Source organism: Galleria mellonella, unplaced genomic scaffold (assembly GCF_026898425.1).
Source record: "Galleria mellonella isolate WM207_F2 unplaced genomic scaffold, CSIRO_AGI_GalMel_v1 utg87, whole genome shotgun sequence".
NCBI lineage: Eukaryota > Metazoa > Arthropoda > Insecta > Lepidoptera > Pyralidae > Galleria > Galleria mellonella.
The window spans coordinates 3,506,758-3,524,438 of NW_026442166.1; the positions used below are offsets into that span (position 1 = coordinate 3,506,758).

The 17,681-nt window shown below is 34.3% G+C and overlaps 1 protein-coding gene across 1 annotated transcript; it reads right to left on the reverse strand.

Moving 5' to 3' along the window:
- Positions 1-279: 279 nt before the first annotated feature.
- LOC113512275 (juvenile hormone epoxide hydrolase-like) lies at positions 280-13,266 on the reverse strand. Its single transcript, XM_052902113.1, has 8 exons — positions 13,114-13,266; positions 7,585-7,772; positions 6,513-6,740; positions 6,002-6,166; positions 4,531-4,716; positions 2,702-2,864; positions 1,868-2,102; positions 280-1,157 (listed from the first exon to the last, which is right to left on the reverse strand). The coding sequence occupies exons 2-8, from the start codon at positions 7,768-7,770 to the stop codon at positions 929-931; spliced, it is 1,392 nt and encodes a 463-aa protein (XP_052758073.1). The 5' UTR covers positions 7,771-7,772; positions 13,114-13,266; the 3' UTR covers positions 280-928.
- Positions 13,267-17,681: the final 4,415 nt, after the last annotated feature.

The following is a 17,681-nucleotide window of genomic DNA, read 5'->3' on the forward strand; positions in this document are numbered from 1 at the left end:
AAACTTCCCTTATTGGGAAGGCTTATATCCAGCAGTGGACAGTTAACGGCTGAAATAATAATAATGATATTAAATTAATATACATTCATAATTATTATTTATACAATTTTGGTTCGGATTTTAATAAATAGACATGACAATATTTGTTTCATAAAGACGGTAGGAATTCTATCGAAAAGTACTAAAAGTGCTTCGGAATTGACGGAGGAATAATACAGTGATATAAAAATAATGTTAATCGTATTTAATATCATTACGGAAATAAAATAAAATATCTAATGAATTATAAAACAGTTTTATTTACATTTTTATATAAAATAGTCAATAGTTCATTATAAAAGTAACAAATATATGCGTAACATGTCTTTTCTTTTAAAAACAACAATTACCAACGCCATCTAGTTCACAGTCAAGTACTACTTCACAATTGATTTCGTAACAAAATCTTAATGTTTAAAATTTGTGCTCAATGTTTAATTTCCGAGACCTTCATTATTTTATTAATTAACAATAAAAAAAAAAACAGAATCTTATCTCTCGCTTTTTATCTCTCATGCTTATAAATTGAGCCTATTTTTGAAAAAAAAAAAACAAAATATTTGAGATCTATAATTCCTGTGTTACTTTTCATTGAAGATAATATAATAATTTGATCACATAATTATAATTGAACAAATAGCTACCAAATAAGGGGAAATCCATTAATTATATAAACATAAATGGGGGGGGGGGGGGGGGGGAGTTAACAAAATCTCACCAAATCTCATCCATAGGGAGGAGGTTCAACGATGATATAAAAACTTTTTATTCTCATCTTATTTAAGTGAAATAAGCAAATCAAGTATCAAGATATACCAAGGAAGCGGGGAATAAAAAAAAAATACCTCACGTGGTTAATGGACATCCCCTAAATTAAAGGCAAACTAAATTACAACTCTGTCTTTCGATTCTTGGCATGCCATTCCCTGAAAGCTTTCACTGCTCTGAAGACATCCTCTGCGAAGACCTTAGGTAGCTCGAAGGCTAAGAAGTGACCGCCGTCGTTGAGGACAACAGCTTTGATGAGGTTCGGGTATCTTTCGCGAAGGATGCTAGCAGACTGGAACGCTAGCTCGTTCTTTGCTTGCAACGCCCAGGTAGGGACCGCACTTTTGTATCTGGAAAAATAGATTTTGGAGATAAGATTTAAGAGAAATAAAATGTATGAAGTAAAAGAAATCAATTTTGTAGGAAGTATTTTTGGTCTTTATTAGTCAGATGGCTTCGTACAGGGTTTTAAGGGTTCAACAGTAGTTGCCACACTTAGTAGGCGGGTTGGCAACCGCAGTTAGGTTTTGGTGATGTTGAAAGAGGGACGCTGCTGTTTATTTCTCGACCATGAAGTTCCCTTAGTCTTACGACATCCACAAGAAAGGAAGCGATGGCATATTCTATGCCGGGATCACATGGCATAGTGTGGACACATGTTATGCGTTGTCATGTCATGGATATAAAAAACACTGTGACATTTATAGTACTCCCCATGTTCGCGAATCTTGATGACGTAAGATTTTTTTTAAATGGGTTTTTTAATTACACTGGCGAGGCATCAGGGAGAAATGACAGATGAGGACGAAAGCAGATCAGTTAGCTCATCCTGACGAATTTAACTAGAATTAACCACGATGGTTTCCAGGGGACTACGTGGAGGTCGACCTGACCCTATATTGCTAGTAATGGGGTTATTTAACCCTATTACCAATAATCCCTTTCCCCCGTGAGGTTTAAGATTTAACTTTGTATCCTGCAATTTCATTGCCTTACCCTTCAAACTGAAACTTGGACAATGTTTGTTAAGAAAATAAAAAGAATAATAATAATACCTTACCCTTCAATATTCAGTTCTCTGTTATTGTTACTGAAATTCTCTGCATAGTATCTCACTGATGTGGTGATAGACTGTGTTGTCCAATATATCATCAAGTTATCAATCAGTTGATCCTTGGTGAATCTGAACTCCAGTTTACCATCGACAGCTGACCGGTGTTCTCTTCGGGTCCACGTTGAGAACTTCTCAAGAATATAGGCCAGAAGTCCTGATGGTGAATCATTTAGACCAACACCTAGAGAAAAAAAATATTATAACAGTTATAATTTAGAGGTTTAAAGACTTTTTACATAGAGGCTTATTGGTTTCAGATAATTGGCCACAAAAGAATATCAGTGTTTTGCTCTTTTGAGGGCAAAGCAATAAACTGAGCTGTGACCATTTTGTGTTACTGTGACACACACGAGAAATTATGTAACCTCTTTTATGTACTTTCTTTTTGTTTTGTATTTGTAGGTACCAACAGCTAATGTTATATATAATATATATTCTATATTGCACTTGTAAGTTACATATAAAATAATGTATTTATAAATGTTGAGAGCAAGGGTGGACTTATCTCTGACAGAGATCTCTTCCAGTCAACCTATGTTATTTGTGTGCTGTAAGTAATGAGAATAAATTATCTATCTATCTATCTATAAAATCTTAAATATTTTTAATGGATGATAATGGAATGGTAATCCGTAAGGGATATGCTAATGGTAAGTCAGTTAGTTCATCGTGATGAATACACCTGGAATTCAGCACGATGATATATGTATATATATATATTTTTATATGTTTATTTATTTATATATAGGTATATATATAATGACTTCATAGGTAACTTACCAACAGTATCAGGTTTGGTCGCTTGAATATGGAAGTAACCGGATTCTTCTAGAATATAAGAAAATGCCTTCGACAGTGGGTACATTCTATCAGCTTGTTCTGGATCCACGACCAGTGACGGGAATACAGCGCCGATCAGTGTTTTGACAATTGTGCAACCACCCTAAATTAAAAATAAAAAAATAATTAAAAGAATTTAATTTAAAAATGGAAAAGGTTTAAAAATTTGTCTACAAATAAAGAAAGAAGGAAAGAAAAATATTTATTTATTTATTGGTAGATGGCTCTACAAAGTAAATATATTATATTCAGAGATATATTATTTATATCATTATATATTTATAGTATAAAAATAATTATTACGCAATATTTTTGTGTCGTAAATATTTCCTTTTTACATTACAATTAGTCAATTCTGAATTTAAATTTAAAATTCAAATCATCTTTATTTAAATAGATTTGTTTACAAGTTTTTTTTTTTTAATATTTTTTTTTATAATTCTGCTGCAGGGTTCGGAATGTTGTTATCTTCTGAGAAGAAAAAACAAACCGCAAATCAACAGGTTAGTCTTTCATATCTCTGTTAACATTATGTGTATTTATTTTAACGTATTATGTTTAAAATTACACGGTCATTAAAATGCCTGTGCCTGATCGACTAACACCATGCAATGGAGTAATCGTTTAGTGTGTTTACGACTTACTCAGTAAGTGTTTCTTAATAATACTTTTAAATAAATCCCAAAACATCTTATTATAACATTTAATGCCCATTTCCATTTTAATTAATTGATTTTCATGATTCCCTTTATTACAATCAAAGTTCGAATCAAATCAAATTGTTTGCTTAATGGTTTTTTTTTATAGTCGTTTTGGCTATTAGTGTCATATCCGCTAACTGTCCACTGCTGGGGGAAAGGGATTGTTATTAATGGAGACTGAGAATCCCATTGCTAGCAGTATACCCAACCAGGTCGACCTCCTCGCGGTTCTCCCTAGAAACTATCATAGTTAATTCTTTATAATTTCATCATGATGGGCTAACTGGCCTGTTTTCATTCTCATCTATCACCGTTCACTGGTGCTCCGCCAGCGTATCCCGTTAGCGCAGGCGGAGTTACCATACCATAATCACCTATCAAAAAAAACTGTCCACTGCTGAACATAGGCTTGTAATGCTCACTAAGAATAGGTTGCTGAGAGATATAAATGAATAAATTAAGTACTATATGAGTTTTATACTACACTTTATATTTTAACTGTAGGAAAAACAAGATTATTGTATAGACAATTGCATGACCGTTCGGATCTTTTAATTACGAGTGAGTATGATGGCTAACTGCGGTTGCCAATCCGCTTGCCAAACGTGGCAACTACTAGCAAAATTCCTCAACAGGAGGAGGCCTACATTTTGTAGTGGACAGTAAACGAGTGATATAATGAAGATGCGAGGGTGTTAGCCTCACTAGTCAAAATCGCGTATTTGGGGCGAAGGGATTGTTAGTAATGGGGAGTAAGGGCCCCATTGTTAGCAATATACCTAACTAGGTCGACCTCCAAATATCTGGTTCCCGTGGAAACCATCGTGCTGGTCTGTTCATCACGATGGGATAACTGACCTGCTTTCACCCTCACCTATCATCCCTCACTGGTGCCCCGCCGGCGGATACCGATAATGCAGGCAAAAAAAAATTTACTTTACTACTAAGTACTAGGGGTTACTGTTCCATTCTCATCCATTAAAAAAAAACTCGCGTATTCCTTACAATTACAGATTCACCTCACCCTCATAGAAAGTTTTATATCATTAAGGTTAAAATTTAACTCACCCTTGCTGTCGGCATATTGGTGTGATGACCAAGTACTTCATCAGGGAACAAAGTGGCCAGCGCCCCAGCAACAACCGCACCCCAGTCTCCACCCTGGATGTAATATTTCTTGAAGCCCAGCCTGTTCATCAGGTTCTTGAAAATCACCGCCGTTTGAGGAGCAGCAAGTCCTGGGCGTACGGGAGCCTGAAACAAGACTCTTTTATACTCGATGGAAAGTGACAACCGTTACCTATAGACAGATATTCCTTCCCATCTTCATTTCATGTGGGTGTCATAAGAGGTGGCTAAAGAACCTAATGGTCGAAACATGGGCAGTAGTGTTTTTCTTAAAACATCACCAAAACCTAACTGCAGTTACCAATCCACCTACCAAGGGTGACAACGATTGGCTAAACTCCCCAACAGGGAGAGGCATATGCTCAGCAGAGCACATCAAGGGCTGATATGATGACAGTTAGATAAAAGAATAGCATTTTTTATACAACTTAGAATGGCAAACAAGCTGACGGCCCACCTGATGGAAAGTGGTAACTGTCGCCTATAGACATGAGCAGTACTATGGACATAACAGAGTATACTGTTTCGCCCATGATACCCCCAATGCGTTGCCATTCCTGAGGACTCACATGTTATTCCTCTGTACCCAGTAAATTCACGCCATATCCCACCCCTCAAACCGAAACACAGCCATGCAAACACAACTGCTTCACGGTTGAAACACGAATGGAACAGAGGTACCCAAGCAATCGACTTTTGTACAAAGTCTCCCTCTGGTATTCATCGAATATTCATCGAACTGTCACATAGTCATGAAGCAGCCATTGCTTCACGTGGAACAGATAAGAACATACAGATTTCTTTTTGTACAAAGTCTCCTTCTGGTAGATTTCCAGACTCAATTATGCTGTAAAGTATCTTCTTCATAGAAGATGATACCATTTCAGCCATTATTCGTCCATTGCTGAACATAAGCCTCCCCCATAGACTGCCATAAAGAACGGTCATGAACCATCTGTATCCACTGACTCCCTGCAATGCATTTCAGGTCGTCACTCCTAGGGAGTTGTTCTACATTGAGGATGACATAAAAATAATTAATATCTTTCCCAATCATTAATATTATATTCATCAATATCCCAAAGAATCATGGATCGAAAAATGACACAATTTTACAGATTCCTTTGAAATTTATCACTGGATGCATTTTTTAGAGCTTTTCATATAAAAACAAATCTATTTTCGGTTAAAAGTTTTTTTTTAGTAACCCCGCCAGTGCTTTCAGTGAAGGGTGATAGATGAGAAAAAACAGTTAGCCCATCATGATGAATTCATCGGAATTAACCATGATAGTTTCCAGGGGGAACTGAAATCGGCCTGGTTGGGTATATTGCTAGCAATAGGATTCTCAGTCTCTATTACTAACAATCTCTTTCCCCCCTTCGGTTAAAAGTAATAATCAGGTACTTACATCAGAAAATCCATAGCCAGGTAAACTTGGCACGATGACTTCGAAAGCGAAATCGTACCCTTGGGTCTGACGAGTGAGCAGAGGAATGACTTCGTAGAATTCTCTAACAGATCCCGGCCATCCATGCATCAAGAGAATTGGAACCACTTGGACACCTGCTGGGACCTTAAAACATGCAAGAATTATAATAATTAATAATATACACTCAGATTGTGGAATGAGCTCCCTGCCGATGTTTTCCCAAGAGACTACAGCATGGGGTTCTTCAAAAGGGGGGTAAAGAGGTTTCTTCAGGGTCGGCAACGCACGCGTAATACCTCTGGTATTGCAGGTGTTCATAGGCTACGGTAACCACTTACCATCAGGTGGGCCGTATGCTTGTTTGCCACCACAGTGGTATAAAAAAAAATAATTACCACTACGAACTTTAGAATTTTTTATGGGATTAAAAATTGTACAAAATCTCCTTCTGATATATAAAGAATTTATTTCAGAGAATATCAACAGTTACCTTAGGTTTAACCCTTATGAAGTGTATATCCAAACCCTGGATATTGGTTTTGAACTGAGAAAATTGGTTGAGGAACTTCTCTCGTTCGCTGAATGGATATTTCTCAGCCCAGTACTGGACCCACGTGTTCAAGGTCTTGCTATTAAAACCATATTCAAAGCCAATTCCTTCTAACGGGGCAGTGAATGGTCGGTGATTTTTCAAACGAGACTTTAAATCGTTAACAACCTGGAAAAGAATAGAAATACGATAATTTACGATTTTGTTTCACCTTAAGAACTTTAATATTGCAAAAAGCAATTTTTAATATTGCAAAAAAAAAAAAAAGATTCAATGGGTAAATAAACAATCCTGATAAAAAAAAGAAATCAATTCAAAATAAGCAAAGATATGATGTAACTCAGAAAAAATGTAGTCGAATTAAGAATTTTATTTTTGAAGTCAATTGAAAGTAATCTTTGAATTTGATGTTGTTTGTTAGTTTGTGTATTGTGTACTTAATAGAATTGTTATTTCAGTTCATTTGAACCCACAATCAAGATCCACATATGGATTCAAGGATTTTTCCCCTTCATAGTCTACACTAGAATCTAGGAATAATGTTTGTTCCTGTCAGAAAAAGTCAATAAAGACATTTCCTATTTTACTATTCCATAATTTTAATTACATCTTATTCGTATTCTGAAAGGTTATTTAAATTTACATGTAAATTTCTACCATCGTTCGGCTCGCCATCCACAGGGAGTTCACCCTCATACCTTACAGCCTAAATGGTCGCGTACAACGCGGTTTCAGAGATGCTTTCTCCCACGAACACTCAGGTTATGGAATGAGCTCCCTGCCGAGGTTTTCCCAAGAGACTACAGCATGGAGTTCTTCAAAAGGGGGGTAAAGAGGTTTCTTCAGGGTCGGCAATGCGCGCGTAATACCTCTGGTATTGCAGGCGTTCACAGGCTACAGTAACCGTTTACTATCAGGTGGGCCATATGCTTATTTGCCACATCAGTGATATAAATAAAAAAATTATATATCCCATAAATAGTTTGTCTAAACTTTTCTTATGACTACTTACTGATTCTTCGAACTTCACTTGGAAGGGTCGGATACTGTTATCAACTTTGCCCCTCAGTTCGTTCGGTCCCCACCATTCTGTTAAGTCCAGTTGTGGAGGTGAAGAAGGTGTTTGGTGACATCTTAGAGCGAACAGCACAGCTATGGCTACCGCAGCTACCGCCAATATAATAACAACTCTACCCATTGCTGAAAATAAGCATTGCTTTAAATGAACTATTCGGTTACGATAAGGAACTGCTACACGTATGCAGATGTTGTTCTCAGATTTGGTTTATAGACTGCTTTCTTTACACATGAAGGCTTACGACCAACCGACGTCTTTGCCCTTCGAAGTACAAATCTGTTTCTATAGATAGCTCAATAGTGATCACAATATTTATTTATTTATTTATTCATTAGTACAAATATGTGTACATGGCGGACTTAATGCTAAAAGCATTCTCTTCCAGTCAACCATAGGGAAGTGTCAGAATACTCGAATGCGGTACTACTAATTATTGATATACATACATAATAAAATTACATATATAAACGAATATAAATAACAAGTATACTTACACATATATGACATATTATACACGAAATTGAAAATAATATAAAGCTCGGATAAAGTAAAAAAGTGAGCGTGAACATTTTTTTGAAAGACGGTTTAGACGGTACAATATCTGATAAGAATACGGTTCCTGAATGACACTTGATGATGAAGACGATGAACAAACTCTATAAATAAATGTTGATAAACGGCAATAATAATGGGAATGACTTTGCAATTTAAGAAAATGACTGTGCGAAGTCAACTAAGTTTTTTTATCTATTTTGATATAATTGAAGCAATTAAAAATGGTTCATGTGATCCGGTTTTCAAGATAAATATGACAGAATATAAAAAACAAATTGAATGTGTAACAGAACTTAGGTGACAGAAGAATCTAGGCAGATCTATCATGATCTACAAGTAGGTCATACATCTACAAATTAGTTGGAAGAAGAAAAGAAGAAAGCAAAGATTTTCGATATCTTCCTTTTTGCTAAGAATTAAAATGAGACTAGCAAATATATTTAAATTCAAATTATCTTTACTCCAATAGACTTATTTAAAAGCGCTATTAATTCGTCGTTTTTTTTTTTATACAACTTAGAATGGCAAACAAACTGACGGTCCGCCTAATGGAAAGTGGTAACCATCGCCTATAGACATGTGCAGTACCATGAACATAACAGAGTATGATGTTTCGCCCATGATACACCCCCATGCGTTGCCATTCCTGAGGATTCCCATCAGGTGTTATTCCTCTGTACCCGGTAATTTCACGCCATATCCCTTCTAACCGAAACACAGCTATGCAAACACAACTGCTTCACGGTCGAAACACGAATGGGACAGAGGTACCCAAGCAATCGACTTTTGTACAAAGTCTCCCTCTGGAATGCATACTTCGAAAAGTTGTTATCTGCCGAGAAGAACTCGCAAGAAACTCAACAATTACTCTTTTAAATCTCTTCTAAGTTTAAAATTGGTCATTAAAAGGCCTTCGCATGATCGACTAACATCATAGACAATTTGTCATTCAAGTAATAGTTTAGCGTGCAATAGGCTTTGTTAATAATAATTTTAAATATATTAATAGGTAGATCCAAAATATGTTTCGGTATGTTATTATCACATTTAATATAATATTTATTCCCATAAAAGATTTATTAACTTTTTCTTAACGATAGTGATGTACTTTTTTTTTTAATGGATGATAATGGAATGGTAACTCCACCCGCGCTATCGGTATACACGGATATATGGGTATATAAGGTATATAAGGATGAAGTAGGTCAGTTAGCCCATCGTGACAAATTCAACAAGAATTGTTCACGATGGTTTCCAGGGGGACCCACGTGGAGGTCGACCTAATAAGGCATATTGCTAGCAATGGGGCTGTCAAACTCCAATACTAACAAACCCTGTCCCCCCTAATACTGAAGTACTGAAGTATAGCAACATAGAATTTGTATCTAGTGTTAAGATTATTGAGATCGTTTTATATTAATTTAAGTACGGTAGGGTAAGGAAATATATATATATATATATATATATATATATATATATATATATATATATATATATATTTGCGTTTAGTAAACAAACTTTTATGTTGATTGTCATTGGCCATTATTTACGCGCTACGTTATGGTTAAAATTATGATATGTAAAAACTTACTAAAATCTCTAAATAAACTAATGATTATTGAAAAAAAACTGTAGTGTCGTGACACAGTTAATGAGTTTTTATTTCTTAAGTTGTGGTCGTGGTTTCTTAGTGTTTTTGCCAAAGTTTTGGATACATTTTTGAGAGGTTAACTTGAGATGTATTTTGTGTTTATATTAAAAATAAACTAGGGAAGTAGTTCGAAAGGTATTATTTTGAGGAATTTGTGAATGTGTTTTATTTTGAGTTTGATAGATTGGCAATGGAAAAAGAGAGTAAATATAGAAAATATAATCAGCAGCAACTTCAAAAAGCCATTATATGAAGGTAAAACCATATATAAGTTTAGACGTCCCATATTAGAATCAAGAGGAGATAAATGCTATTTCAAAGGAAGCATTACGACCTTTATAACTAACATAGCTCTTGCAGCATCTGAAAGTTTTTCTTTAAATATATAGTAGATCTATAAAAACATATAGCTTTAAAATAGAAAAGTCAAGAGATTCTATGTTTAACACCAACAATTATACGTTCAGTCTCAGCCCTCAACGTCGGGCAAATCTGCTCAAAAAGCAAATATAGTAAAATTCAAGAAATAGAAAATAAGTGTGGATTATGTGAGGTCTTGTATATGATGTTGGAGCCAAATGGATCCAGTGTTATTGCTCATGCCATACTACGAGATCTGGGCATCCATTAGCTGTATTATAGGTGTGATAGTTGCATGGAATAATATTTATTAAAGTACCAAATACTTTATATTTTAAGTTCAAAATATCTGATTATAAGAGATTTTCATACTATCACCAAATTTCCTACCCAGTATCACCAATCTACCGAACTGTATCACCAACTTACCTTCGGCTTCTTGTGTACTAAATTGAGATTTATTCTTAAAGTTATTAGATTTTTGTTACTAAAACTATTCTTAATATTTACTTCAAATAATAGATGATGTAGTAAAACAAAAGTGACTTTTTGCTTAGTTGCAAAATTCTTATAAAATTTGTTTTTTTCATTTTTATATATATATATATATATATATATATATATATATATATATATATATATATATATTTTCCCTATTTTCATTGGTTCGCGGTGGTATGATATGCTAACATATGCGAAGATGATCGCTTATTGCTCATCTATGTGTTTACGCTGATGTCGACGGGAGGGAGAGCTTCCGCTATTAGATACGTGAGCTTCTCCCACTGTACGGTATATATAGGTAAGAGTATTTTGTAGTGATCCATCTTATAAATAGGATTAAGTAGATCTTCCTTCTACTCATTTCTCTTATTCTTCTCGAGTCTGATTTCATTAAATTACTTCCTCTTTTGCTCAACAATCACCGTTTGCAGATTTTATCATAAAATTAAGTAAAATATTTTATTTAGTGAGAAATTTTATAAAAATTGCATAAAAGTGTAGCCAAAACTCTATAAAAGATAGCAGTAGGTGTTTAGATCAATTATCATTATTTTTTTTTTTACAATACAGGGGGCAAACGAGCATGCGGCTCATCTGATGGTAAGTGACTACCGCCGCCCATGATCACCCACAACACCTACGGCATTGCAGGTGTGCTGCCGGCCTTTTAAAAAGGAATATGCTCTTTTCTTAAAGGTTATGTTGTTATTAACTAAAACTGTTGCTGTAGCAACCGGTCTAGATTATCTAAATTGACAAATTGATGTTTTTGTATTGAAACAAGTACAAACATGTTTCGTACACAACATAATTATTCAATATTTAAATTTGTTATGAAAAGTATTGAATATACATACTTGAAACATGAACTGTTGTTTGGGTCGAGATCATGACCTTTTGAGAGAGTAAGATAGAAGTTATCACCTTGTACGTGGAAAAGTTATTACTTTTTATCACCACTAATAGGTGGTTTACGTATTGAATTATTATAATTTGTATCGAACAAAGGAAACGAAGGGATGTTGGAAATATACTGGTAAAAACAATTTATAATCGCGCCGTGTGGTCGCAGCATAGAATAGGCCACTTCTTCCTTTCCCATGGGTGTCGTAAGAGGCGACTAAGAGATGATCAGCAGCGTCCCTCTTAAAACATCTCCAAAGCCTAACTGCAGTTGCCAATCTGCCTGCCAAGCTTGGCAACTACTAGCAAAATCCTCGAAGGGGGAAGTTTATAGTTAGCAGTGGACAGTTAAAAGCTGATGTGACGATGATGATGATGAAAGAATTTATAATACACATATATAGTAGGCATGGGTGATACCAGTCGTATTGCACCGATATCTACATATATATTGAGTTATTTTCGACACTGATGGCGAAAAAATGGTCATTATTTATTTCAAAATCTAACATATAAGTCAGATATTTGTATTTATATCAATTGGGTTTTTTGATATTATATATTTAGATATTTATCATATTGTGCTAATACTCGTATATAGATATTGTAATCAAAATATATACATATTCTTATACAGACAACAGGTAACAACTTTCCGAACATTCATAAAAAAAAATGTCGATTTAAAAGTGCTTGTAAACAAGTTTATTTTAATAAAGACTATTTGAATTTTATATATAACCTACTCCTAATACATATGGTAGTAAGAATATATTAAAAAAAAAAAAAATTACAACAAATTTTTGATCGCTCGTCACAGAAAATTGAAGAATCAAGCAACAAATATCTGGGCGCACAACCCAGACCATCCAGACCCGAGCTATTAAAGAAATTTCATTTTCTAAATTGGCCTTACAGGATCTCATTCCGCAAAGCAAAGTGTCCACCCTGAATGATAAAACCCTAAACATTTGAACATACCATACAACGCCTCAAACTAAAAAGAGCTTGTACCGTGAGTATTAGGGAACTGATAGACAAAAATCTGGTAAACAGACAAAATACCCAAAGATCCATACAAATAAACAAAATTATGAATAAAATTGTTTATATTGTGCTGAGATTGAACACGTGACTGCCGGAGCAAGTCAACTTGAACTATTAGACCACCAAGGTCGTTAAAAGTTGAAAACAATTTTTTATTTATTTGACTAAATATTTCAAATAGTAAATTCAGAAATATCAAAATGGGATGAGTACAATATAACAAACATAAATCTACATAAATACAAATAGATAGATCGTTGTTATGAGTGAAGTTATCGTCCCACTTTCCTGCTATTGGGTTCAGAAATGACTTAATTCTTATAACACAAACATGGCGTTCAATGTCCAACATTACATAGTTGCATAACAATGTAGTTGTTCGTATAAAACATAATGAAACACTTCTTCCATAAGCAACTTATTAACTAGATAATAAGACTTACCAACAAAAAATAGTGCTGATTAAAATAAATTTGCTTGCAAGCTAGCACGACGCACCAAGCGGTTATGCGGTCGCCGGCGGCCGGCACACTGACTGTATGTATACAAAACTAGACAGTATCGGATGTTTTTCTTCATTCAATGTTAGATATATCGCCGACAGTTATCATTGGACTTGAGATTGTATGTTCAAGGTCTGTACGATTTGGGACTCTAGCTGTTAGTTGTTAATAAAGTTCAGTATTGTTAGAATCAGTCGTAACGTGGTTATCTGTGTATAATTTATTGTATTTAAAACTATATCTTAGGAAGATTAGTAAATGGAATATGGTAGTGCATTTACAGGTTACAGAGAATTAACATCTGAGATCTCAGGAATGGCAAATCATGGGGGGGGGGGATCATTGGCGAAACATTATACTCTGTTATCTCCATGGTGACTCATGTCTATAGGTGATGGTTACCACTTTCTATCAGGTAGGCAAAAAGTTGCATAAAAAAATTGTGACTTAAAATGTGGGTTTGTTTGTATGTAATCTTATAGCGCCTTAACGGTTTAAACAATCATTATGAAATTTGGGATACACCTACTATATGGGATGGAAAAGGATATAGGCTTTTACCCCAGATTATCCCGGTCAATAAACATATCCCGGTTTCGCGGACAAAGTCGAGGGAAAATACTATAAAAGCTAGTTTACTATAAATGTAAAATTACCGAGAATGTTTGGATGTTTATTGGCTGCATTTGGATAACCGAAAGAATTTGTATGCAATTTGAAAGATGGACCATATTCTAGATTAATATTCAAGATACTGTTATGCTAATTTATGCAGACAAAGCCACAGGTTGCAACTTGTTATAATTAAAGATCATTACCATGAATTTCAGATAAAATAGTCTATCTCGGTGGTTTATATTGGATACTTCGTTACACATAAAATCAAATTTAAAAATTACAGGATATGCATTAATAAAATATATGAATGATAGTTTTCAAGTGAGATTATGAAAATCAATCTATACTTATAATAAATCTGTAGAGAGGTCAATTCTGTACATGAAATATATTTCCAAAATAACTATCAGGGGGTGATTAGTGATCGATGCTATGCCAAAAATGCAATCAGTAAAATTTTTGTCTTACTGTCTGTATGTTCGTTATAGAAACAAATACTACTCGACGAATTTTAACGAAACTTGGTATAATTATTTTTCATACTCCTGGACAGGTTATAGTATACTTTTCATCACGCTACGATCAATAGGAGCAGAGCAGTGAAGGGAAATGTTGGGAAAACGGGAGAAGTTACTCCATTTTTAAGCTTCCGTCGCGTGTGCAGCCTTAATGGTCACTTTTTAAAATGTAAAAATGTCCACCTGTTCGAAACCGTGACGGGCCGTTAGTATGTTCATATAAACGTATCAGAGATGTTACCTCCCATGAACGCTCAGGTTATGGAATGAGCTTCCTGTTGAGGTTTTTCCAAGAGACTACAGCATGGGGTTCTTCAAAAAAAGTGTAAAGAGATTTCTTCAGGGTCGAAAACGCTCACGTAATGCCCATGGTATAATATTACAAGGTATTCATAGGTCACGGTAACCGTATACCATCAGGGGGAAAGGGATTGTTAGCAATGGAGTTTGACAGCCCCATTGCAAGCAATATGCCCTATTAGGTCGACCTCCACGTGGTTCCCCCTGGAAAGCATTGTGAACAATTCTTGTTGAATTCGTCACGATGGGCCAACTGACCAGCTTCATCCTCACCTATCATCTTTCACTGATGCCCCGCCAGCGTATCCCGATAGCGTTGGCGGGGTTACCATTCCATTATCACCCATTAAAAAAAACCGTTTACCATCAGGAAGACCGTATGCTTGTTTGCCATCTTAGTGGTATAAAAAAAGTAATAATTTCTTAAAAAATAAATTTTTAATAAAATAGTATGTTTCTTTTTAATTTTACTTACGATGCCACGGAATCGTTAACCGTATTACTTACCGTTAATATTTAATACCAATGATCCTATTTTGTAGGCATACATTGTTAAAATAATTAAGTGATAAAAATATTATTTTGTACTTATCATTGGATAATTCTTACGTTAATTACAAAAACAATTTGAATCGCTTAATCATACATACCTAATCGTTACTTTAAAACAACAAGTTTACCTAAATCTTACATTTTATCTGTCATATCTTTCAGAAATTTTGCCAGTAGTTACCAAGCTTGGTTGTTAGCAATCTCAGTTGAGTTTTGACGATGTTTTAAGAGAGACGCTGTTGCCTCTAACAACACCCACGGGAAAGAAAGGGATTTTTTTTTAATGGGTGAAAATGGTATGGTAACCCCGCCTGCGCTAACGGTATACGCTGGCGGAGCACCAGTGAAGGGTGATAGATGAGAATGAAAACAGGCCAGTTAGCCCATCATGATGAATTCATCAGGAATTAACCATGATAGTTTCCAGGGGAACCGCGAGGAGGTCGACCTGGTTGGGTATATTGCTAGCAATGGGATTCTGTCTCCATTACTAACAATCCCTTTCCCCCCGGAAAGAAAGGGATTGCCCATTCTATGCTGGGACCTTACGACAAAATACATAAAATATTCAGAGTATACTACCCTGAATATTATTTCTAAATTTGTAATTACTAAAAGTGATATTATCGTATTAAGAAAAACGATTAAACGAACTAGATCTTTTGATTTCGAAATCTTTTAAATAACTAATTACCTATACATTTCGTTGAACGGTTTCCTTTGTTCATAAAAGTACCTGCTTGTTAACGGCTCAAATGTCTTGTTTTTAAAGAAAACACTTGAAATAATAAAAAAAAAAAAAACTAGTATTTTTTTTTATTTATTCTTTATTTTTATGCACGAAAATTATTAATTCACTCTTGCGCCACCTGCCCTTTTCTATCTGTTCTCCTTTAACCAAAGATTGTCTGTAAGAGATTGCTCTAGCGATAAGACCGCCTTTTGTACCTTTATGTGTATATTTCAATCTGTATTTATGTTACTGTATTTCACTTGAATTATTCACTTGTCATTGTATATTTTTATTTATGGTGCAATAAAGAGTTAAATAAATAAAAATAAATAAATAAATAAATATTGTACACAAAAAATTACAACATATAATATATATAAAATAAAGATGTACAACAGTCGAGCTTAACTCTGTAAGAGTTCTCTTATTACATTATAAATTTAATATTATATTTTTTTTTATTATATATTATATTATAAAGAAAAAATATTATTTTTTCGCTTGTAATGGATAAACTTAAATAACTGATTTTAAAAATCCTTTCACCAACTGAAAGCTACATTATCAGCGATGTTTTTTAAGCCGTGTAAAGCCAAAACGGGTCGTTAGTAATATTGTATTTTTAAACGACTTAATATATCTATGAGGAATTTTAGATTGACAATTCAAAAACGATTTTGTAATTCTTTTTGAAATTTATAGTCTTCATTTAAGGCATGGTAATTTAATTAATTAACAATTAGTGAAATTATTATTTTTGTTTACAGTGATGTATCACAGGTTATAACTTGTGATAAATGATATCTGTGATTTTTGCTCGCAATGACCTAATGTCGCACTTACTCATATCGCAGTAATTGCTATTGTAAGTCGATTGCTTGGGTACCTCTGTCCCATTCGTGTTTCAACCGTGAAGCAGTTGTGTTTGCATGGCTGTGTTTCGGTTTGAAGGGTGGGATATGACAGTGAATTTACAGGGTACAGAGGAATAACACCTGAGTCTTCAGGAATGGCAACGCATGGGGGGTATCATGGGCGAAATAGTATACTCTGTTATGTCCATGGTACTGCTCATGTCTATAGGCAACGGTTACCACTTTCCATCAGGTGGACCGTCAGCTTGTTTGCCATTCTAAGTTGTATAAAAAAAAAGAAATATATAATATATGTATATATATTATAGGCTTTTGTATTTTATGCACGAAAAACTATTAATTAACTCTTTACTCTCTCTACCTACCCACTTCTGTCTGGTCTCCTTTAACCAAAGCTCGTCTGTAAGAGATTGCCCTAGCGATAAGACCGCCTTTTGTACTTTTATGTGTATATTTCAATCTGTATTTATGTTACTGTATTTCATTTGAATTATTCACTTGTCATTGTATATTTTTGTTTATGGTACAATAAAGAGTTAAATAAATAAATAAATATGAAATATGATTTTTACTATTTTTTTAACCATCCTATATATATATGTATATATACACATGCATCCATATTTATAGTACCTACATATATGTTTTCTTTCACAAAGTATGTTTATTTTTCATTAGGTGCATTGATATGAAAATATTAATAAGCATGACACTGTTCAGGTTATCATCGCTTATATTTGACTAATTCTTCTGATATCTGATAATGTATCGGAGAAAACTTGTTATTTTTTTATTATCATGAGATATAATTCTAAATCCGAGTAAGTAATAATATTGTTATTTGAATTAATCGTAAAATAAATGAGGTCACACTTATTCAATAATACTTAATTTTTTTTCTTGATCGTCATC

What these genes read in the sequence shown, in the direction of transcription:
- LOC113512275 (XM_052902113.1), bottom strand. Translation starts at nt 7,770, where the DNA reads ATGGGTAGAGTTGTTATTATATTGGCGGTAGCTGCGGTAGCCATAGCT. An exon ending in CCAATATGCCGACAGCAAGG is followed by an intron (nt 2,865 to 4,530) that starts GTGAGTTAAATT and finishes TTTTTAATTTAG; the next exon opens with GGTGGTTGCACAATTGTCAA. An exon ending in GACCAAACCTGATACTGTTG is followed by an intron (nt 2,103 to 2,701) that starts GTAAGTTACCTA and finishes TTTTTTCTCTAG; the next exon opens with GTGTTGGTCTAAATGATTCA.